At 39.9% G+C, this 23889-nt stretch overlaps 1 protein-coding gene across 1 annotated transcript; it reads right to left on the reverse strand.

The window, feature by feature from the left end:
* Positions 1–1516: 1516 nt before the first annotated feature.
* On the reverse strand, positions 1517–22273 carry Znf365 (zinc finger protein 365). Its single transcript, XM_027931442.2, has 5 exons — positions 22175–22273; positions 19729–20484; positions 11175–11355; positions 5671–5708; positions 1517–4616 (listed from the first exon to the last, which is right to left on the reverse strand). Exons 2-5 carry the CDS (start codon positions 20469–20471, stop codon positions 4355–4357), a joined length of 1224 nt encoding a protein of 407 aa, XP_027787243.1. The 5' UTR covers positions 20472–20484; positions 22175–22273; the 3' UTR covers positions 1517–4354.
* Positions 22274–23889: the final 1616 nt, after the last annotated feature.

Genomic DNA, 23889 nt, shown 5'->3' on the forward strand with positions numbered 1-23889 from the left:
GCCACATCAACATTAAGTCTATTGTGGCTAACATCTGTATTAATGTAGTATCAGTACATATACCATAGGATCCCGGAGCTATAAAACTTCTAGAAGAATCCATTCCACCTTCCATAAAGAGGAACTCAGAGAGAGGGAGCTCACTTTTTTTTCAAGGTGACTGCTTCCATGTTGCACTTAGAGATTTCCTCATTCAATGATTTGACTTCTGCTTCTTTACAACTTTTTTTTTTTTTCAAAAGAAAGTCAAATGTTGAAGCATAATTAAAACTACCTGGAAATATCTAAGGAAGGCAAGATGTTGGTAATATCTTTCAAAGATATTACCAAGTAATTTCCCCTGTGTTGACACTTCAGATAACTGAGGACAGCTGTTTTATCTTTTCTTCTCACAGGATGAGGGTATCAAAGTCCTCATTTACCATTCTAGGCACCTACCACCCCAAATGTGAAATCAGCCAATGTCCCCATTACAGGGTGGGCAGAATGTAGCCTGCCTATAGATAACATTCCTCCTCTGGAAAAACTCTTCTTAGAATCATAGCTATACATGCAGAGTAAATTTATCACCAAGCTATAGATTATATAGCTGTTTCTTAAATAATCACGTCTCCATTTCACTGGTACAGAACATGAATAAAAGAAAAAATCAACTACCTTAATTTCACAATGAATCCAATATCTAAATCTCCCTATCATTTATATTGTAATTGCTTTAGGCCCTCTGTTTAGGATCATGCATGTGTGCTAGCCCTGGAATTCATTTTTCAAAAACCCAGATTAAACAGAATCAAGATACTAGAATTTGTTTTCTAATGCCCATAAATAATCGGGAATGTCACCTGGTTTCTCAAAAAGAAAGAAGCAAAAACTATAATTTGGTGAACACATAATAACCTTAACCTGAACAGTGCTAAGAACAGGTTAAAGTCACTTCCTCAACAACCTTATCAGCTGAACAAATGGAATCCCCTAAATTTTTGTGATCCCACAGTTCTTCAAAGATCAATGGCTGATTCTAATGGTGATACACTTCTCCCTGTTCTCTATCCTAACCACTCTGGATTTTGCAATGACTAGGATGGAGAGCAGATACAGGTTGGGCCATATACTGTAAAATCTGTTCATAGTTCTGCTAGGAATTGACAAGTTTTTTAAAAAAAAAAAACTGTAGAAAAATTACTCCTAGTTGTGGAGGAAAACAGGAATAAAGTGCCAAATGGGCTTTTAATGAAGATTTCTCAGGGTGAACATATGTAGAGAGAGCTTTCAGATTTAGGCAAAGGATGAACAAAACAGTCAAGCTAAGTTTTCCAGAAAGCTTCTAGTTTACAAGGCCATGGTGATGATATATACAACGAACAAATCATTTGAGGACTCTTTTGCTGTCAATAGACCAACATGTTGGGTTCCCCAAAAATAGTTGAATTAGACAAAACATAACAACACATTAGTCAGAAATATAGCTTTATTATCATATTTCATAATCTAAAAACTTTTTTTTAAATTCTGGGAACAGAATATTCCAACTTCTGTACAACAACTGACTGGCCCTGCAGAATACTGGAAAACGGTGTCTAAGCAACCTGTACTTTGTAGATAAGAATCTGTAATTTATTTTGGGAAGAAAGAAAAAAAAAGAAAGAATAGTTCAAATAAAATTTTCTCCCCTAAAAGACAAATAATAAAATTCATTTATTCTTCAGTTTAACTTTGAACACGGTTTCCCAGAAACTTTGGTGATTTCTTCGAAAAAGCGACTGCCTCAACTTTAAGGTTAATTGCCCAGGGAGACAAGAAAATTATTTTAAAATAGGACATAAATGGTGTCCCATGGCACACGGCTCAAGCCATGGCATGTAAATGGAGTATCCCTCTGAATAAACCAGCTCCCATATTTCAACAGTAAATTTATGTCTCAAAGGAAGTATAACATACGTAACACATTTCCTTGTATGGGGATTATAATTTAGTTTGAACTTAAAAAGAAAAAAAATTAAGCCAGGCACCATGGCACACATCTGTAATCCCAGCAACTCAGGAGGCTGAGGCAGGAGGATCACAAATTTAAAGCCAACTTCAGCAACTTAGTGAGACCCTGTTTCAATATAAAAAATAAAAAGGGGCTGAGGATGTGGCTCAGTACTTAGGTGCCCCTGAGTTCAATCCCGGATATCAAAAAAAAATTTTTTAATATAATAAATCTCAAAATTATTTGCCTCATGTGATGTTTATAGATTATGACACTATGGTGCTTTCTGAAGATCACTGGATACCACTGTCAAAGAGAGCTGCTACGCCCTCTAGGCATGTTAAAGGAACATCAAAATTATGAGCTATTTAAAATGAAACAGAAAAAAAAATCTGGCTATAGCATTTTTTAAAAAGTTGTTGTCTTTGCACACACATTACAGGACAAGGAGCATGCAATACAACTAACAAGTCATTTTTTAGTATGGGAAAGCTAAAGTGCAACCATGATAGAAGCATCAATATTAAATAACTTTGGAGGAGATTAAGTATCCAAATAAATAATAACATTACCATTTTTACAATGCTAGCCTAAACAGTGATATTCACAGCAATATTTTTTTCCCACTTGATAGCTGCCTACGTACCATACGAATGGTCCACCCCCATAAGCCAAAGGTCAAAGTGAACACTCAAAAAAATCAACATCTTCACTATGATAGGTTCAAAATATTTAAATAAGAAGTTACACTTTTTGATTTACTGTCATTTTAAGTAACTGCTTTATTACCTATTTTAAATATACTGCTAATCTGATGCTTATTGCAATAACAATCATAATTCAACTAGTGTTAATTAGGTTACAGTTTTAATTTTTAAAATAAGAAAATTCAATTTACATGAGCAAACCTATACAGTTTTAAAACCACCCACCACAAACACACACTTTCTCCATGAGGATTTAAAAATAAATTATTAATATACCTGACATATATCTTGTATGTGCATTATATATATGTATATGTGTATATATCTGTGGACAACATTGCTCTTGTTTCCAGAAGGATGTCAGCACTTGAAAACTCAGCATGAGACCTAATGGCATTGAAAAATTTATGAGAAAAAAATTATGGAAATTCATTCTAGAAGAAAATTTTAAAGCAGGAAATTCTCAAAAGATAGTTCTTTGTGGAAAAAAAAAACTATTTGGGGAAGATGGTGTCAGATTCTGGATCCTACATGCATTGTTTAGTTCAGAAATTATGTTAGAATACACTGTACAGTGAACACCCCAGATACTTGGTTGAAAGGTAAGAAAGTATATTTTAGCCATAAAAGGGCTAATACAAGCAGCAGGAGGTGAAAGGAGCTGCTCTTTGGAAAAGTTAAGCCAGCAAAAAGAAAGTCATGCCCATGGTTAATAGAGAGCAAGCTGCTGATAACTACCAGGGGAGGTGGTCTTAGGTGAGGGCTGCAGTGCTTCCAGGGTGGTCCCAATGCACTAACTGTGCCATCTACTGTCATGCCAAGTGCTCAGATGCTGCACCAATGATGGTTGTTGATCAAAAGGGTTTTACTGCCCTCCTCAACCACACCACAAAAGCAGCTATTAAGATAGAGGCTGGCAGCTGGGTTTGAGGGTGCAGAATACTCAGCCAAAGACGACTGCACAGGTGTGCCAAAATCTGAACATGCATCTATGGACACCAAAAAACCTGACTCAAACTAACAAACTGAAAAGCAATCTGTCAAATTAAAACTGAAATCTGACTGAACAAGTCCCTTACGCAACCTAAAGATTGAAATCTTGATTAACCAGAAGAAAACTCGGGGGAAACAGGAATCCTTATTTTGGAGGCTTTCAAATTAACAGAGGGGGAGGTTAGATGCAAACAAAAATATCTTCATTTCATTGCTATTAACAGAACTTTTCCATTCCTGGCCTCACAATTTAGAAAGCTGTGGCTACAGATGAAATTTCTGCCAGTGTCTGACATCTTGTGAGGCCCTGAGCCTGAACATTAATGACCAATGCATAAGGGGCCCAGGTGCCAGGACTAATGGAGACTGGGCCAATTATTTTATCAGCTGGAGCTTTGTTTTACTAAAACCTTTGGATAAGACTGTTTCATTTTATTTTTCTTCTTGTTCTTTCTACAATTTGCTTCTTGCTTTTAAACCTTTTAAAAGGAGGTTATAATAAAATTCTGGTTCACTGAGATTCCCCTTTGTTAAATTCTGGTTAATTGAGGTGCTTATGTGCATCATGATCTTTGCTTTTCCAATGTCTTACTGTGGGATGTGCCCAAAAGGACAATCACATTGGTCCCTGGAACAACATTCCCCAAAGGCAAGAGATGATGGTCCTGAGCCACCCACCCTTTTAGATGATGTTCACAATCGCTGTTGGCTTCTTTTTAGCCATTTTGGGCCTGATGTTGCCTTTCCGGCTAAGCCCCAGAAGCTCCCCTTTCTTGGGTGGTCTGCAGAGTTCTCTTGAGGACTCAGCCTGTTCATGAACAGACTTGGCAGGCTGCAGTCCGGCTCTCTCATCCTTGGCTTTCTTCAGGTAGCTCCTTCCCTTCGGGTGGAAATGGGCCTTAAGATCAGGATGGCCACACACAGAATGTTGGTGTCCTCGGCTTCTACAGATAGTTAGGTGGGAGTGGAAGGGAGATGAACAGAAAAAAAGATCTCTTTAAGCCTTAAAATAATTGTAACTAGTCATGGCATGATCACTCCTGCATGCACGGTGGTGATAATGCTCCCACTGAGACAAATCATCAATACTGGTATTTCTCTTCCAAAAAGTTCCTGTGATCCCCAGGAAATGATCAGATGATACTAAGTTCCCAGGGAGATATTATTAGTCCTACTACCCAGTGACAAAATTGAAGAACATAAAATTTAAATGACTATTTAGTTGGTCTACAGAGAAGGTGGGGCCAGAGCCCCCATCTTTTGACTCTTTTACTAAGGGATTCAGGAAAATCCATTGAGTAGACATTATAAAAGACAGTATAAAGGATATGATTTATATAATAATGTATGCATATTAATTACATTAATAGTACTATAGAGTCAGGCATGGGTGCACACCTGTAATCCCATGGCAAGAGGCTGAGGCAGGAGGATCACAAGTTAGAGGACAGCCTCAGCAATTTAGCAAGACCCTGTCTCAAAATAAAATTTAAAAAGGCTGGGGATAGCTAAGTGATAAGGAACTCCCAGATCCAATCCCCAGTACCAAAAGATTAAAATAAACAATAATATAGAGCTATTATGACTGTACTATTTCTCAAAAGAGAAAGTTACATTACAAAATTATACTCTACTACCTTTCCTATCAGTTACTAATAGGGCATTATGTAAAAATGTGGATGTGTAACCGATGTGATTCTGCAATCTGTATTTGGGGTAAAATTGGGAGTTCATAACCAACTTGAATCTAATGTATGAAATATGATATGTCAAGAGCTTTATAATGTTTTGAACAACCAATAAAAAAATTATACTCTAGCATTCTCATATTGCCATATGCTAATAGATTTTATTACATCATCATTTTATGGTCAGGTATACAAGCAGGTAAATTTCCATCTAAGCCTCTCAAATCCATTTATATTATAGATATATAAAATGCAACAGGGAAACAAACATATGTTATCAAATGGCCCAAGTATAAGAAGATATACATACAGGCATTTGAGTTTCCTATTTGAAGAGATATCTGTAAGCTGAAAGAAAACAAATAAGAGAACATATTACTTAACTTGAAGGCTGAATTTGGTTTTAAAATTCTTTCCTGCATTTTTAAGAAAGTGAATTCCCATGAAGGAAGTTACTGTTCCTGGCATGTTACCCATGGCACCACTCATCATATCAGTGAATGAGAGGTTTAGCCCCTACTTACTCAGGGAGCCTTGGGGACCTGTGCTGGGCTTTCCAAGAAGCTTACATCAGCAGATCTTAAAAATTTAAGAAAGTCAAAAGCATCCCAACAAATGAATGTTTGAAGAAACATGTCTTTAAAAACTGAAATGATGTGTATTTCCTGAGTATCAGACTAAATTTACCGTTAACTTAATATAGTTGTGGCTGGTCACAAAGTATCAACTAAGAGGAAATTGGCATAAAATGTTTACTGCCTAAAATACATCATTTCAAAAATGAGAACATATGAATACCAAACCCTCAAATATCCCCGAGGCCATCTATCATTGAGCTTATTTTCCACTCCTAATAACCCATGCAATAAAATGTCTGCATGTACTTTTGTGGCTCGGAATGATTTCATTTGCAGAATAAATTGATAATTATCATTTTGTGATCCAGATGTCACCATTACGTTTATAGGCAAACCCAGCGTATTCCCAGACTTTCATCCCTGATCTCCCTCATACAGCTTTCACTAGATGAAGCAACGTTGCATCAGCAGACAAACAGAAGAGAACAAAGAAAATGTAGAGAAGGGGCCACTTCAGTATTTGGGATAGTGTGGCTAAGACACACTTAGTGTCTGTGGGGGACTGGTTCCAGGACCCATGATGATACTGAAATCTGCAGATGCTCAAGTCCCCTGTATAAAATGGTCTCATATTTGCATAGAACCTTTATGCATCCTCCCATGTACTTTAAGTCCTCTCCAGATTACTTATAATACCTAATAAAATGTAAATGTTATCAAAATAGCTGTTACACTGCATCAGTTAGGGAATAATGGCAAGGGAAAAAGTCAGTAAATGTTCAGTACCAATGTAATTTTTTTCCAAATAGTTTCAATCTATGGTTGAATGAATGGATGTAGAGCCCATAGGTACAGAGGACCACAAGGACTTCTAAAATATAAGCATGGTGATTCAGGTTGCTACGGGCTTAGGGCAACTGATCATCTAGCTCTTTTCCAACTTGCCTTCTATATAGGTAGTGTACCCAACTTGTTTAGACCAAAACCTTGGATTTATTCTTGAGTCTCCTCTTTTCCTTGTCTGTTAAATCTATTCCTTCATCAAGGCAACCGGTCTTTTCAATTCTACCCCAGAACACATCCTTATCTCTACTTCTTCCACTCTTTTCCAGCTACCAGCACTCTTAAACTTTTATTATAATAGTCCCCTACCCCATATTTCATTTTGCGTCTCCAGCTTATTCCCAACAGAGCAGCCAGAGTGGCTTTGCTAAAACACAAGTTCATCTCCTGCTCTGCCTGTTCCTTGCCTAGAACATTCTGCTTCTCACTTTCCACAGACCTGCATCCTGCTTGGTATTCAGGTCACAGTGCAAATGCTGCCTCCCCAGCAAGGTTTTCCTGACCACTCAATCCAAAGTTCCCCACCCTGAACCCCTCAAATGTATCTTTTTACTTTCTTCCTTCACAGTACTTATCACTGTATGAAACTATGTCCCCCTCCCCACTGAGAGCAGGGGCCTTTCACTGCAGCTTCCTTAGCACCCAGTAAATACTGCACCCCCAATAAGTATGTGTTAAAAGAATTACTGCTAGTCCTAATTTAGCAATCTGAAGGAAATAAAAGCAACACTTAAAGCAAGATTATTCAAATTGTCTCATTGACCTTCCATGTGAGCAGTTCTGGAAAGATTTTTGGCAGATGGGATATTACGTCACTTTGTGTCTAATTTGACAGCAATTTTTTTTTCAGAGCATAAAGATAAAATATCTGAGTAAGCACACTGTATTTTTAGAAATCAGCCAGGTGAAAAAGTACATAAATGCTCAAGGGGATTAAGGGAAAGATACAGATGCCAAAACATTATTTCAGAAAAGGCACTAAATGTGAAGGGAAGGAAATTTTTTTTCATAGCACAGAAGAATTTTAATGCTAGAAGTCACCTTAGAAAGAAGTAACTCACTTATCAATCTAGGGATTTCATTGCTTTCTGGAGTGGTAATGACAAAAAGGGGAGAGGAGAGAGAGGGAATTAAGGTAGATATAAGGAGGAGATGAAGAAAGCAGACACATTCTTGGCAGCGCAGTCTTAGCAGAAAGGATGAGAGCTGGGCTGGGATGGCATTCCTGACTGTTCTGAAGGAGGGAGATCTGGTGTGCAAGCTGGCAGGGGGCAGAGGAACTGTACAGCATGTCTGCTTGTCCTGGAGGCCCTGGATCAAGGAGCTATCCTGGGTGCAGCTAGAGTGAAGGCTCCGGAAGTTTTAGTTTCTCGGGGTGCTACACCTTCACTAAGCTGGGTCAAAGAGTTTCCTGAATATACCATTTGACACTTTCCCTGTTAAAAGCTTCTGAGTTATTCTGTGTCTATCATCACAGACAGCCCAGGAGGCCAGACTTAGCACTGCTTATATCAAAGACATGGCTCCTCATTTTACAGGTGGATATGTATCATTACAGTGAAATAAGCTAAGTAAAAAAGGAGAAATGGCCTACAGGGTCTGTAGACCATCTCATAACATGGCACACTGTGGTTCAAAGCAGGACTTGGATGACTATACACAGGAATAGGGAGAAAATACATTTTCCCAATCCTTTCAAAAATTACACACTTCATTCCTCGTCTTCTCAGGGCCACATGTCCCTCCTATGACGAGGTGGTTCTCCTCGCTGCAGCCTGATCTTGCCCCATTCACACACAGCTCTCATTTCTAGATTCCTTATTATAATCGTAACTGCACTTCATTTTATTTGGATCAGTCAACTTTTTTCCTTAGGCAGGACAAGTCTGCTGAAGGCAGATCCTATCATGTCTGGAATACAGAAGATATAATCATAAATATTTTTTAATTTCCCATCATATTTGAACATATTTATGTGTATAAATGTGTGTTGTGTGTGCACACATGCAATTTTGTACATACATCATCTTACTAGAAAAGTGGAGATGCCACTAATCTTGGGATTACATGATATAATGTGATGAGAAATAACGACGGGCTGTGTCTCTGGAAGGTATTCAATTTTCAAGCTACAAAAATAAACTGAGTAGAGAAAATGAGCAAAGATAGATATTTTAAAAAGAGAGAGCCAGGTACTGCGGTGCATGCCTGTAATTCCAGTGACTCCAGAGGCTGAGGCAGAAGGATCAGAAGTTCAAAGCCAACCTCAGCAACTTAGCAAGGCCCTAAGCAACTTAATGAGACTATATGTATGTATATAAAAATACCTAAGTGAATCCCACCATTGTGTACACCCATAGGAATGGGGTCTTAGTTAGAATAAGATAAATTCCTTGCTTACACAATTGTATCAAAATGGATTCTACAGTCATGTATAACTAAGAACTAATAAAAAATTCAAAAATAAAAAGGGCTAGGAATATGGCTCAGTGGTTAAGTGCCCCTGGGTTTAAGCCCCAGTACGAAAAAAAAAAAAAAAATAGAGGAGGGAGGAAAACTAATGGCTTCCTTTCATCCTCCTTGCCTTCCACTGGCTTCTCCCTTTGTTCAGTACAGAATTTCAAGCACTGAGTGGCTTAGTAGCCTAAATACTGAAACTGTTAATGCTACTTATCAATTTTAGAATTCCTAACCATCAAAGTCAGGCGATGATCAAACCATTTGGGATGCCAAATGATTTTAAGAGAGTATTGAATTCAATATCTTTATTTTATAGAAGATTTAAAGGCTCCAGGAAAAATGTCTCTCTCAGTCAGAAGCAGAGTAAGAATGTTTTGAAAGCCAGGCCTTCTTACCTTATGTCGGGGCTCCATGACCTCTTACCACAACCCTCTTTTAAGAGAAGGTTTCAGTGCCCCCTCTAACAACAGCTAATCACAACTGGATACTTTACAGCTAGTTATTATTTATTATTTCCTGGGTGAGGAAAAAGTGTACGTGGTTGGATCTTGCTTTAATTAGAAGGACCAAAGCTTTCATAAGATTCTCTTGAAGAGCTCCAAAACAGAACTGGACACCATCATGGTCTCCCAAGGAGAAAATGGGGTTTAAGTTGGGAAGTACTCAGAAGTACTTCATGGAGAAGTTAGTAGGCACTCACCTAGGAAATAATAATAAATGTTTCACACAGAGGAGGCTGCTTGGAACAGTGCTAAAATCTCAGACATAACAAATTTACTTCCTTCCCATCTACTATGTTCTGGAAGGTTCTGGGGCTTGCCTCACTGAACTAAGCCGAGTATACATTTTTACAGCAAGCACTAGGTAAGATTCTTTCATTTTTTACGTTCCTCTCTCCTTTCCTTCCTGTTGTCTGTCTCCCTCCCCTGCCTTTCTTATTTTATCCACTTGCCTTTCATCTCATTCCTTCTAGATAATTAGTTTTATTACATAATCACATTTGCTTCAAATCGTGACTTCCACAAGCTCAAGCCAAATTTTTAGTCAGCCAACCTTGCTAATCTTTTGGTTAGCCAAACTGTTTCCTATTTTTCTTTTCCTCATAATACAGTATATTTCCTTATAATACAGTGAAAGAATAAAATCTGAAAAGGAGATAAGCATAAATGAAGCTCAATGAATCATGAAAATGTTATAAACAAACCACAACTTTGGGGTTTCAAAAATGCTTTCTTTGCCTTTGTTGTTGACACCACACCAAAGAAACTATATAGGGGGGCAATATGACCACCCATTCCTTTCACCTACAGTGTCCCCCAACCACACTACAAAGAAACCAGGGTCTCAATTAATCCACCAATGAGAATGTGGATCTTCACCCACATCCAGGATTCTCATCTGGACGCTAGAGTTTTCTTAATCCCCTCAACTCTACGTAAAATGGTATGCAGAAGTCTATCCTAGACCTTCCACCTATGACGTTTCTTGTTGAAATTCTACTTTAGCACTATTTAATGTATTGATATGGTTGAACCACGTTTTCCTTCCAATTAATGGAAGGAAAAAGTGTATGTGTTTGGATCTTGCTTTAGTAAGAAGGACCACAGCTTTCATAAGATTCTCCTGAAGAGCTCCACAACAGAATAATGATAACTTCTGATCTACCTGAATAGCAAGGTTGAAACAAATGATTTCTTTGGATACTTCAAACTCTATCATTTAGCAAATATTAAGCTATTTATAGCAATTCAGCAGGGCATGGAGGAAGAGGGTGAAGAAGGAGAGGTGTGCAACCCATCTGGGATCTGGCTTCCCTCTACACAAAGGCGTGGCCCAGGCACGCTTTCATTGGATGCCTCGGGAGCCCTGCCAGTCATCCAGCTCTCACCATACATGGGGACCTCACACTGGCCACTAGAAGGGTGGGACTTACCACATGCTCACTGATGTCACGGCTTCGACCTAAGACCTGCTGGCTTTGGTAGTATTCTAGCTGCTTCTCCGCCAGTTCTACCCGTTGCAACAGATTCTCAATAAAGTCCTGGAGCCTCGCTTTCCCCTGAACCTCCTTCTCAGCTGCTGTTTCCAAGAAATGGTTGAAGGTCACTACTTCTCTGCAGGGCAAAAAAATGTTAGAACACAAAGTGGATAAATGAGCCAGGAATTTATTCATTCAACATATTGATAGATGCCGACCATCCTAGCCATCCTAGTCATCATCCTAGGCAGTATGGCCTAGTAATGATGAAAGAAATCTTAGGATAACTGAATCATTAAACCATCTCCAAGTGTACTTACAAGGGAAAACCATCAAAAATTCAAACAAGAGACCAGCCTTTTTTTTTTTCAACAATTCATTCAGGTTTATAATACTTGTTTATTTTATTGCAGGGATATTTCACATTTATTATGAAAATTGACCTATTAGAGGATCAAGGGCTTTTTTTCTCTGCTCAATGATCCATATTCAATACAATGCTTGACACATATTAAATAAATACCTTTTATAAGTAATGTTTACAAAGAACAAGAAACCAAAAATCACTTATTACCCCACTACTGTCAAGTCCTACTGTAACTATTGCCAACTTCCTATATATTTTTTCTAGTCTTTTTGCTCTCTGCATATTTACTACTCTTGGGCCTTCAGGCGGTACAGTTTAGAATATGAGGAAAAAGCAACACCTGACAGCCTAATCTCACAGGATTAATATTGCAAAATCAAGAGAATGAATCTGAATGCAACACTGCATATGATTATGGCTGTATTTTTAAATCACATAAGTTTTGCTGCTGGTTCCATATAAAACTTTTAAAAATTAACATTAATGCTCCTAGTCTATCATGGAGTGTTATGTCATATTGGAGAAAAGAAGAATCTTTTTCTAACCTCCCTTATCCAATTATCTTGTGCCCTGAAGCTGAGAAGTTAATAACCTTTGTATTTTTCAAACAACCTGGCACAAATGCTAACCTAATTTCAGTTTGTGAATGTATCACATCAACTAGAAAAGAAAAGGCCATTAAATCAAGCTTGATGGTTATAGTCTGATTTTGTTTTAAAAGAGAAGCTGAATACATAAAACAAAGGCTGAAGAAGTTCCTCATGCAGATTGTATAAAAAATCTTCATTAAATGAAAAGAGTGTGTAATCATGAAATAGCAGGTATGTACATCTCAGATCCTTGTCACATCCTGTTCACCTGGATGAAGGATATCCAGAGCCACCAATGTACTTCCCCAAGGAATCTTGAGAAATTTCTGAATGGAAAAGAAAGAGGTTTAACCACATTGCACATATAACCTCTTTAATAATTATATTCCAAACAGCAAAGCATCTGTTCAAAGTGCAAGACAGACCAATGGATTTCAACGTATGAGAACAAAATGCTCACTGATATGCTTTCAGGACGTACACAGCAATTAATCTTTAAGAAATTACCAATTATTCCATTTTGGCACAGTATCAAGACAGAACATCCACTATTATTTGAAAAGGCTATTAAAATATCCTTCCATTTTCCTGCTATGTATCCGTGTGATACTACTTTTTTCATCTATTTAATCAAAACAAAGAGTCTGTAACAGACTGAATGTAGGACCACTAAAGTCCAGCTGCCTTCTATGAAGCCAGACATTAAACATATTTGCAGAACTTCTAATAACATTATTTTCACTAGATTGTTTTTGGAAAAATAGCTATTTTCCATAAAAATTTTATTTTTGTTAACATAATAGATATATGTAGTGGGAGAAGACATTAAAAGAAACAAATACAGAAATATGTACCTACAAAGCTGAGCTGAATGTGACTGAGAGAAAGAATAATTTGATGCTATCAGAAAGAGCAGTAAAAGGTGTGTGTCGTTTTACTTTAGGTTCTCATCCCTCTGACTCAGAATTCAGGGTGAAGTTAGAAAGCCAGATGAGAAGATAAGGGCAAAGCTGAGTGAAATCCAGTAGGGGTGCTTTGCGGAAATTAACTGGTTCTAGGCCAATTTTGGCCCCATCTTTGACTTATTTATTTAACAAGGAAAAAAGGTTAAATATAAGGTTTCATGGAAAAATATGCTTACAGTCAGTCTGTTACAAACTCTTTGTCTTGATTAAATAGATGAAACAATATTTGACTATAAAGTAAAAACATGCCAGTAATATTTGAGAACCTGACCTTGAAGCTCCTTATTATGCAGAATGAGTTACAGGCCTGGAAATCTGACAGTATCTTGGGATTCACAGGCATTCAGAAATCAACAGAGTAGATGGGGGAACTGAGGGGAAAAGCCCTTTCTGCGTAGTTTCAAAGCTTTAGTTAGAAAAAAATATTCATTCACTCATGAGTTCATTCATTTACAGGATGATCATATGGTCTAAAACACAGATAATATCATTTAATTTTTCACAGATTGAATCCCCTCAATTACTTCTTCTGAGGTGGGCTGAAGACAGGTTAATTGAGAAAAACCAAAGACACACTATTATGTGAATAACACAGCTAGAAGCCAATCCTATCATGAGTTACAGTATTCTATACATAAATCATTTCTTAAGTCTATTTAAACTCCATTCATTCCTGCATCCAGCCAGACTCTTCCTTTTGAATATGCTGTTCCCTCTGCCAGTTTCTTTCTCCCTGCCCTTCCCTCTAACCTCAGGCTCTCCTGCTAGGAACCACACCCAGACACATGACCAAGTGTAGATGAGATAGTCTGCCATATCCGCCACAAAACCTCATGCTCACTCTATCAAAGTGCACAGCCCTGGAGACCAATTGTTCCACTGACCCAATTTGATCATAAAACCAGTGAGGGCAGGGACCTTATCTCTCCTTCACTAGGGTACCCAGCATCTAACATGAGTCTAGTGCACAATAGGGGCTCAACACATATCTGCTGAATGCATAGAATGTGCAACTCTGTCTCTACAAAGACAATTTTTCCTTTTTCCAGATAAGTACTGGGGCCTAAATCCAATGAGCAACCCACAGTTGCCTCCTGCAGGAATGGGGGTGGGATCTAAACCTGATGCCTCCTATTCTTAACAACACTTTTAACATTGCTTTCTCCTCCCAAAGGCAGAGCTCTACCAAGTTATTTAAATTTCATTTTACATTACTGATTTATGAACCTCTTCAGAGGTATATGAAATGATAAAAATACCTCTAGCTAAAAATAGTTTAGCTATTGATCACAGAGCACCACAGACAGACTATGTCAGCCAGGAGGTATATCCAGAAACAAGAGTCAGCCAGCTCCAAGCACCAAGGGCCTCTCTGCAAACTCCAAGGCCCTACCTGGTTTCCAAAGGGGACACACAGGCCAATCTGCACCAGCCACACCTCTGGAGACTCCCCCAACCCATTTTTTTTGGCTTTTTGTCTCATCTTTCCTTTTTGGTTTCTTGGACTAAACCAATATGCTCCTCGTTAAGAACTTTTTTAAAAAAAGATTCTATAATAAATCTTTATAATAACAAATTATAATAATAACAAATTATTCTTATTGGCTCTAAGTAGATCAACACTATATTCTAAGTTCCTCAGGTTGGGTGTGGGCATGAGGAAAGAGATGGAGAGACAGAGAGAAACAGAAAATTTTTCTGGTTTCCTAATTTTACCACATGGCATCCCCAAGAAAACATGCTTGACATCTGGTTTATTCTGTTTTAGTTATTAAGCCTGCATGGGACACAGCTTGAAAAGAGAGGAAACCTCACAATATGGAACCAACAGAACCCTCTCCCCTCTATTGCACTCTGCTTCTTGGCCTGTCTCCTAGCTGTTCATCAGTATGGACACCAGCTTGTCTACCCAGTGCTTTGGCTGACCCAGAAATGGGGAATGACTTAAGTAAATGGCCAGAGGGTTTGACTGTGTAAAGCAAGTTACCAAGTCAATCTTGCCTTTTAAAGGCCAGCATCCCATGGCCAGCCCTCGATAATAATCTAAATGGACATGATGGGCTCAGGCTGCCCTCCATGTCTCTTTTATCACAGCCTAGTGATCTGATGGAGGCCATGCTTCCTTGGGCTCTGTAAGTGCTTTGGAGGAAGGAACTGCATGTGGGGAAGCACTGTTTGACCAGAACCTGGAGTAGAACCTGCCAATCAGTAGGCTCTTAGTAAATGTTATCTTCTGCAGGGCTCCAAGCTGGGAATGGGGCAAGCAATGAAGGGAGAAGGGAAACAGAATCTATCTATTGTAGCTCACAAAGCTGTAGACGGAAATTAGAGATGGGATCACAAAGAGGCCCCTCGAGGCAATCACAGGCTGGCAATGACACATGCCCTACCCTGACTGGGCAAGGACATCCAGAGAGTCCAGTTAAAAGCCCTTGCTGGAACATGAAAGCCCTGGGGTGGGTGTACCAGAAGCTTAATGTCATGGCTGTGGTGGCACCACTTCCCTGCTCCCAACACCTTTGATGCCAGCTGGTATTTTCTTTAATCACATCAGAAAAATAAATGATGTCATCATAGCAGCCCTCTTAAAATAGCAAAGAAACAAGCCTATTCCAAAATGGGCCACGCTGAATATTACATAAGTCTCGACGCTTTGGGCAAATATCACATTTTCAGAAGTCTGGCTAGGACATGGTGAACTAACAGAAAAAGCACTCTGCAGGGATGCAGGAAAATGGCTTCAGTTTCAGCTTTGCCACTAAATCTTTGTACTTGGGCAAGTCATTCTACTGCTCTGGGCTTATTTTCTGCATCTGTGTAATGAGCGTGTCCCCCAAAGGAGACAGAGGACAGACACCTTCTAGTTCTAAAAATCAAAAATCACACCATCCACTCAGGGGCCATCTCTGACAGCCCAGTTGCCCCTTCAATGTCACCATCATCTGGCTGCTACTGCAAATTCCACCCTTCCTCCTCATTCCCTCAGTGTGGCTTCTCCCTGTAAAAAGATCTGTCCCCTAATGTTCTATCAACCTGAAACTATGGCTTGCATTTAAGCACTTGTTAAAGCTACCCTGGCTTTTGGGCACAGGCATGATCGTGGGTATGCTTTATTCTTACTATGTAAAACATAAGCACCTTAGAGGAAAGTATTGAGAATTTTATATTCCCCACATACCCCCAGTACAGGGATAGGCACATCACTGGTGATCTATAGTGACTTTCCAAATTTACCAGGAAAAGGTCCTCAAGTAAATTTGGGATTACCATTATTACCCTCAATTTCTCCAAACTCTAAAAGGCCAACTCAGTTACCATTTAAATTCAACCTTTCTTGTTAAGGGATACCTTGCTGCAAGGTGGCTGGGATTGATTTACCTGATTACAGGCAATGCTGCCCAACATCTCCCATTCCTCGTCAATAAGTAAATACCCATTTCAGAGGGACTTAAAGTTACACAGAATTTGTAAAGATGAGCAACTTCTTTCTAGGATTTGCACTCCAAAAATATACAGATACCTCTCTACACAAGTACAAGAAAATTCACTAGCGTGAAAGTACAAAATATTGCCAATTCAAACTTCCTCTGTATTACAGTATATATATGACCTCCATAGAACAATGACCTCAGGGCAGATGCAGCTTTAGAGATTTTTTTATTTCAACTTCAAAGAAAGAATTTTTATAGTTGAGGGGTAAATCCATAGGTAAGAAAGTCTTATGTGGATGCTAAAAATCAGACTTTTGCTTTTTTAAAAAAACAAATCAACCATCTATGTTCCAAAGTGTCCCCAAGCTTAAGTCAATTTCACATAGGAGCACAACAATCTACTTTCTCTCACAAATGGGCCTTGAGAGCTTATGTGGAGGCATTTGGCAAGGGAGCACATTTTCTGGTATGTACCCCAGCTAAACAGGGCCTGGCCTTACCTGATAGTCCATCTCTTAGTGGAGGGCACAGCCCTCCAAGGGAGTGGTAAGGAGGAAAGGGGCAAGACCTAGTCTTGCAGATCCAGCCAAATCCACCCCGTATCACAGGTGTAGGAGATGGGCAGTTCCTATGCATCCCCAATCAGATGGCAGGGGGAGGAGGGGCAAAGCTAGACACTGAGGATGCTGTCCACAGTGGCTCCCAAGACCAAAAGCTCCAGTGTCCTTCATGGAAAACAAGACTCTTTCAGTCTATTTTATTTACAGAAAGAGTGATTATTTGAGGCTTGAATACAGAAACTGACAGTATGGACCCAAATTAAAGCTTTAAAAAATGAAGACTTTTGTTTATTTTACATTTAAAAGATTAAGGCAACGTCACTGTATTTTTATTCCAAGTTGTGTTTTTTAAAATTCCATAGTTTTCTGTTAGCCTGAAAATGATATACTAAAAATCAACTCGTGCTGAGGTGGTGGCTAAGTGGTAGAGTGTGTGCTTAGCATACACAAGGCCCTAGGTTCAATTCTAGCCCCAAAATTAAATTAAAAATAAGAAAACTCCTAGGGACGCCAACAAAATTGGCAACAAAACTGTACAGTGATATTAACTGGGCACTATAATACTATGAAAATGGAACAAACTGTGTATTTATCAACAGCACACTGGTTAAATCAGCCTTATGCATCCATGGAATATTATGCAACAGCCAAAAGGAATGGCATAATTCACATTTTGAGCACAAAAGATGCCTGAGACATATTATGTTAAAACAAAAACAGCTCTAAATGCAAATGGCAGAAAAGTATGCATCATGACTCTATTTTGAAAAGCATTATAACTCTACGTGTACAAATGACATGTGACTATGTGTATACAGAAAAGCTCTGGACGGATGTTTAGTAAACTTCACAATGCTGTCTCCAGAGAATGGAGCGGATATTCTTGGAGAGGAGGGGGTATTTTTTTACATATACAATTCTATCTGGCTAAAAATTTGTTTTCTACGTGTATGTTTTTCATTAGGTGCTCAAGAGACAGCATGGATTAATCATAACACAATATCATTACGCACCCATGTATAGATCACTTTTATTTAATCAGTTATTTTTAATAAAGTACTCTTGACCCTATCACCCCAAAGTTAGATCCTTGACAATAACCTACATCTAACCATAAGATCCATCCCTTCGGTATCTTGTCTTTCCATAGTCCAAGCAGCCACCATCTCACACCCTTTGTTCATTATTACTTCTCTTATTAATCTACACAATAGAACAAACCAATGAATGCAAAATATCAATTAGGTGGCCTTTTAAATTCAATGCTCTTAAATCAAACAGATATACTACAAAGTTAATTCTAGGCCTTTTTCTACACACAAAGCAAACCCCATCAGCTATTTTCCCAACAGTGTACGTACGGCAGGTCATCTTGGTGACCACAATGGGTCAAAAAAAAAAAAAAAATACTACCTTCCTACCAGGAAACATCAGAAGCTAAAAAAAAAACTAGTAAAGCAAATCAGTAGCTGATTCAAATTTACCCTTCCTTTATTTAAAAAAAAATGCCTATGCTTCCCTCCAAGGTAGAATATAAACATTTAATGATAGCAAGTATAGACCTCTTTAATACATAGGGCTTCTTAGGGAGTTTTAATTATTACATTTTAAGAAGAGACACAAGATAGAAGAGTGCCAGAGGGCAAAGAGAAGATGAAAGTAAATCATCTCTATAGTAGCACTCAAATTATTTGGAAACCTGTCTTCTAGGATGTTTTAGTCTGTCAATTTTTATGTCCTTTGATTCTACAAATTCTGAGCCTCCATTTAAAATAAAATCTGATGTTCTACATTTGGAAAATACACTGAATTGTTACTTATGCTTTTCCAGTGTGGGTTAAATCCATACTTACTGATAAAGAAATTCTTCTCTAAGTATGATGATTTTTCAAGTAACAGCTTCTATGATCACCTCTGACTTGCAAAACCAGTGTCAACTCTTTGCAAGCAGCAAAGATAATCTAGTATCATGCATCATTTTATAAAAAGGAAAATCTCAAATGTAAATCACAGAGGTATAGCTATATCAGAATGTCTTTCCTCTGGGTTTCCTAATGTCTCTTTTTTTCCAAATGTAACTTATAATTAAACGAATTCTCAACTAATGACACTTCATTAATGTGGGCAGATAATCCAAAATGGCAAATAAGCCAAAGTTATTTGAATTCAGCAATATTTTTATGCTTGAATAAGACAGCATCTCAAGTTCTTGACTCTATAATACAGATATTGTCAGGAGGTATGGCTCTCAGGGTACCTCTTTCCGCCTACACATTCAACTTCACTTGCAACTTCACTACCTATGGGATCCCCCATATGTAGGTGGTGTTACTCCTCTAAAAACATCAGTGGTTTATAGTTTCCAAGGTAACAAGGAGTTGGACACTATGACTTTAAAGTTGCTGGACTACAGACCGTACACAGAGGGGGTGAATAATATCAAGGCCTGTACCTCCTGGTTCAACTATACCAATGAGAGAAATGCAGCCAAGACACCTATAAGTACTACAAATCAAATCTTGCTTAACATTTGCTTATAACTTGGAGAGAGGTGTCTAAAGCAAAGGGGTTAGCATCCTGTCTCAGCACCACTTACTCTTCCTTCCTAAGAAGCTCCTCCTCGGATTCTGTCAGGCGCTGCCTTAGTGCTGCGATCATTTCCACTGCCACATCCACCTGTCTGTTGAGGGCCCGCTCTCGTCTCTGAACTTCCTGCTTTTTCTGAGTCAGCTGCACAAATGCTGCCCGGACTTCCAACAGTTCAGCAGTTTTCTGGGCCAACTCTTTGGTGAGTTTATCAATTCTCTTCTCAATGGTCCTATCCACAGCCTCAACCATGCGATTGAATTTTTCTCTGACATGTGCCTCGAAAGAGGCTTTCGTGTCTGAGGTGGGAAGTCCAGGACTCGACCGTGGCCCATCCAGTGAGTCTGCACGTATGTCCATCGCAGCATAGGTCTGCACGTAGGACACAGGCCTCTCTGCCACCACCTCAAATGGCTTTCGGTCCTTGGAGTGTTCATGCGAAATGCTATACAAGTTAACATAGCTTGGTTTCTGCTTTACCACATTGCCATGGCTTTGCAATTTTCCCTGTTTCAGGAGTTCGGAGGAAGGGAGTAGTTCTGTGTCTTTGAGAGATGGAAAGAGGCTGCATTTTGTCAGGAGCGTTCTTTCTTCATAACTGTGACTGAATTCCAGATGGGCCCTCAAGGATGACAAGCTTCTAAATCTGGTATGGTCTCCACACCTCGGGCAGCGGAATGGCAGGCACACAGCAACATTTTCAAAGGACTCCTGCCAGGGATATCTGCCTTCCTCAAAAGCCTTCTGTTGCATTACTCTAAAAGTCCTGGGAGGGAGGAAAAATGGGGAGTTTAAAATAAATAAATACATAATACTACCAAAATGATTGCTGCTCATCTCCATGGGGGCAGTGGCCTTTTGGTTTAAAGCAAGTTTTGTATAGAATACTTTATATTGATTTTGTGTCAAAGTTAAAACCTACACCCAGCAAATCCAGGTCAAATCCAGCAAGCCACATCCATTCATTTCTGTATCATTTACTGCTGCTTTTGCACATCAATATCAGAGGTGAGTAGTATAAGTGAGACACAGATGTTATGCCCAGCAAGTCAAAAATATTCATTACTTGGCCTTTTGCAGAAAAAAAAAGTCTGCCAACACCTGCCTAGAATAAAAAAGGTGGATAATCCTCCCTCTTCCCAGAAGAAAGCATTATGAACCCCAAGTCAGAAAGAAACGGGCAGACCCAGAAGAGGAACTCCTGTTTCTTGCCCTCCTGAATTTAATATACCACATGCAAAACCATAACTTACATGAAAATGAGAAAAATTCACATGAATTGTCAAAATAAGTCCTAAGAGAACAAGCTTAGTGATCTTTTCTCAAGTATATGAAAGTTACTCAAGTATTAAACACACATGGACTGAAATTTTTTCAACCTACGATTTGCTTTTTTCATTAATTACTGGTGGGATGACATAAATCAAAATGTAATCAGAATAACAATGGTCCCTTTCTCTAGCATTACTTAAATTTGGGGACGCGATGTGTCAAGCATCATTTGGTATAAGTAGGGCCATGGCCAAGATTTTATTATAATATCAAGTGTTCTGGATGGATCTGCTTTCTCTGCTCCTATTTTAACTTGAAAACCTGAAGTTGGCCAATGTTTGAGCTGGGTAGGTATCAGCTAACTCTTTCAATAACAGGAAATTCTGGTTTCCTTGTAGGAATTGATTTCCTTCACCCTAGCAACAGATGACTGTTATAACCCAATTTTGCAAGCAGTACAAATCTATTCCCTCCAGGAATGGCTTCTACTTAATGTAGCAAGTATCCCACAATGAGGGGTCCCAAATGGGATCTCAGGATGAAAAGTGTCTTTATTGGGTCCTCAATCTCTTCAAAAACAGAGATGCAAATGGTCCCCAGACAGCTAGACTGGCAAAGCTTCCAGGTTAATAAGCCTCTGGCCCCCAGAGAGGGGAATTTCTTCCTGTTCTGTAATGGGATGTTTAACCACTGGTTTTGTGGATATGGGATACAAACCCTGATCCAGAGCAGGGCCACAGTCCACGGCAAGTGGTGAAGGGGAATCAGGATTCTAGAGAGGCAAGGGGAAAGAGGTGGCATCTCTGGATGGGGAAATGAATAACCACGTACTCCTGAGCATGCAGGCTTTCATGGGCCCAGCGGAAACCCCAATTCCACAGGGCTGGTGGAAAAGGTCTGCACCAGCTGGCCAGGCAGGCAATGACCTGTCTCTGGGGTCCCAGGTCTCCCAGCCCACGCTCCGCTGCCTGCCTGTCGGCGGGTGTCAGAGTAGATTACTGGTGGGATGACATAAATCATGCGCACACGAGTTGCAGCCCTGCAAGTGGGGGCCGCGAAGCCGGCTCTCCCAACTCCCCGCGGTGCTGCGAGAACCGGGACCCCTTCCCTCAGCGCAGGCGGGCCCCTCGGCCGCGCCCCCTCTGGCGGACCGCGGGAGCAGATGCCCAACGGCGGCCACTTACCCGACTTGTTGCTGCTGCTGCTGCGGCTAATGCCGCCACCGCCGGTGCTGATGCTGCGGGAGCCGAGCGGTTTTCAGCAGAGCCGTAAATCAGGCTGAGCCGGGGCCCGCTCCCACCCCCCGCGCACCCCCGCGCCGGGACGAGCGGCGTCCAGGGCGGAGCGTGGCGCGGGCCAGCCAGCGGGGCGGCGCGTCCGGGGGCGGGAGGCGGGCGCCGGGCACCGGGCTGCCACTCTGCCGGTGCCTTCTCCACCCCGGCTCTGCCCAGCTGGCTGGAGGCCGTGCGCCCTCCCCCCGGCCCGGGAGAGGGATCCGCCTCAGGATTCCACTGACATCACCGGGAGGTGCCGAGATCGTTCCCGGGGGAGGGAAGGAGAGACGCGTGCCAGCCTCGTAGGCGCTGCGCTTTCTGCAGGCCCTGGCAAGCTTTTCTGCACTTTACCGTTACTAGGGACTGGGAAAGTGTGGAAGAAGATGAAGCATGGCTGGCCGTCTCTTTGAAAAATCTGCAGGCTAGAGGGGCCAGGTATTTATTATGACCCCTTCATCCTAAACTACTGGGCGAGAATGTCCCAAAATATCTGCCCAAGAAAGTCTACGCCAGCCTTCCAAGCCAAGTGTCCTGGAGCTAAGTTAGCAGGAGGAACTAAATCTAGTAAAATATAGGAGTTGTTAACAGTTAAACCACCAAGGACTCTCCATCCTCTGGGGGGACACTCTCCTTTTCCAGAAAAGCGAAGATTTATCATCCTAAAGAGAGATTTCTTTTCTTCTGAAGGATCCTGATGTCTCAGATTGTTGGATTTTGTTTTGTTTTACCTTAAACCTGCTTTGGGATACTCTTAGTCTACATCCTGAAATATGAAACCAGGATAAAAGTAACTGATGGGTTTTCTTGGCATCTTGAATTGCCAGGGAGGCAATTCAAGTTGTTTCAACTGATTTTATTTTACTGTGATTAGCTCAAGAATATCTTAGTTGTGTTTTGTTTTGAGAGAGGGTTTTTGTTTCTTTTGTTTTTGACAAATGCATCATTACATAACTGTAATTAAGAACCTGAGCTCTGGAGTCAGACTTGATTCAAATCCTGGCTCTGGACTTGAGTCTAGGACCTGAGTCAAGATTTTTCTGTGCTTTGGATTTTTGTCAATAAAATGGAGACTGAATCAGGACCTACCTCTTAATGTGATGTCAGGGATCAAATGGGGTAAGGTTCTCTGGCCCAGACCTACACTGATAAAGGCAGTTTTTTTATGGTTATTGTTATTTCATTTATTAATATTAATTCAATAAGAGAGGCCTACATGCCAATAAAAAAAAATCAGAAACAAGAAGGGATATTATTATGTACTCACTTCCACATCAATCAAGCCAGGCAACTGTGAAGGTATTTCTCTTTAGAAATATTTCATTGAAGTTGCCTTTTGATTTACTCTCAAAATTGTTTATTCCAGATAATTATTTAGCAAAAATTGTTGGAAGTCTGAAGGATGCACATAATGGAGGGTCAGGTTATCTTGGTGATTGGGTGTGCAGTATGCAAGGTCACTCTGGCTGCCTTTATGGCTGAATGCAACAAAAGTGAGCTCTAGAGGGAAAAGATCTTGGATTCAGACTTTTCCCAAATCTAAAAATGACACAAATATTAAATAATTATAGAAAGGTTCTGTGCCGCATCAAGACCTGAGCATTGTGGGAGATTCCACTTCCTCCCGC

The sequence above is a fragment of the Marmota flaviventris genome, chromosome 4 (genome assembly GCF_047511675.1).
Source record: "Marmota flaviventris isolate mMarFla1 chromosome 4, mMarFla1.hap1, whole genome shotgun sequence".
Classification (NCBI taxonomy): Eukaryota; Metazoa; Chordata; class Mammalia; order Rodentia; family Sciuridae; genus Marmota; species Marmota flaviventris.

Bases quoted from the DNA above. Each gene is read 5' to 3' on its own strand.
- Znf365 (XM_027931442.2), bottom strand. From the start codon at position 20,471: ATGCAACAGAAGGCTTTTGAGGAAGGCAGATATCCCTGGCAGGAGTCC. The intron at 5,709-11,174 runs GTAAGTCCCACC...GTTTTCTTTCAG, and splicing joins GTGACATCAGTGAGCATGTG to CTTACAGATATCTCTTCAAA. The intron at 4,617-5,670 runs GTATGTATATCT...AACTATCTGTAG, and splicing joins AATAGGAAACTCAAATGCCT to AAGCCGAGGACACCAACATT.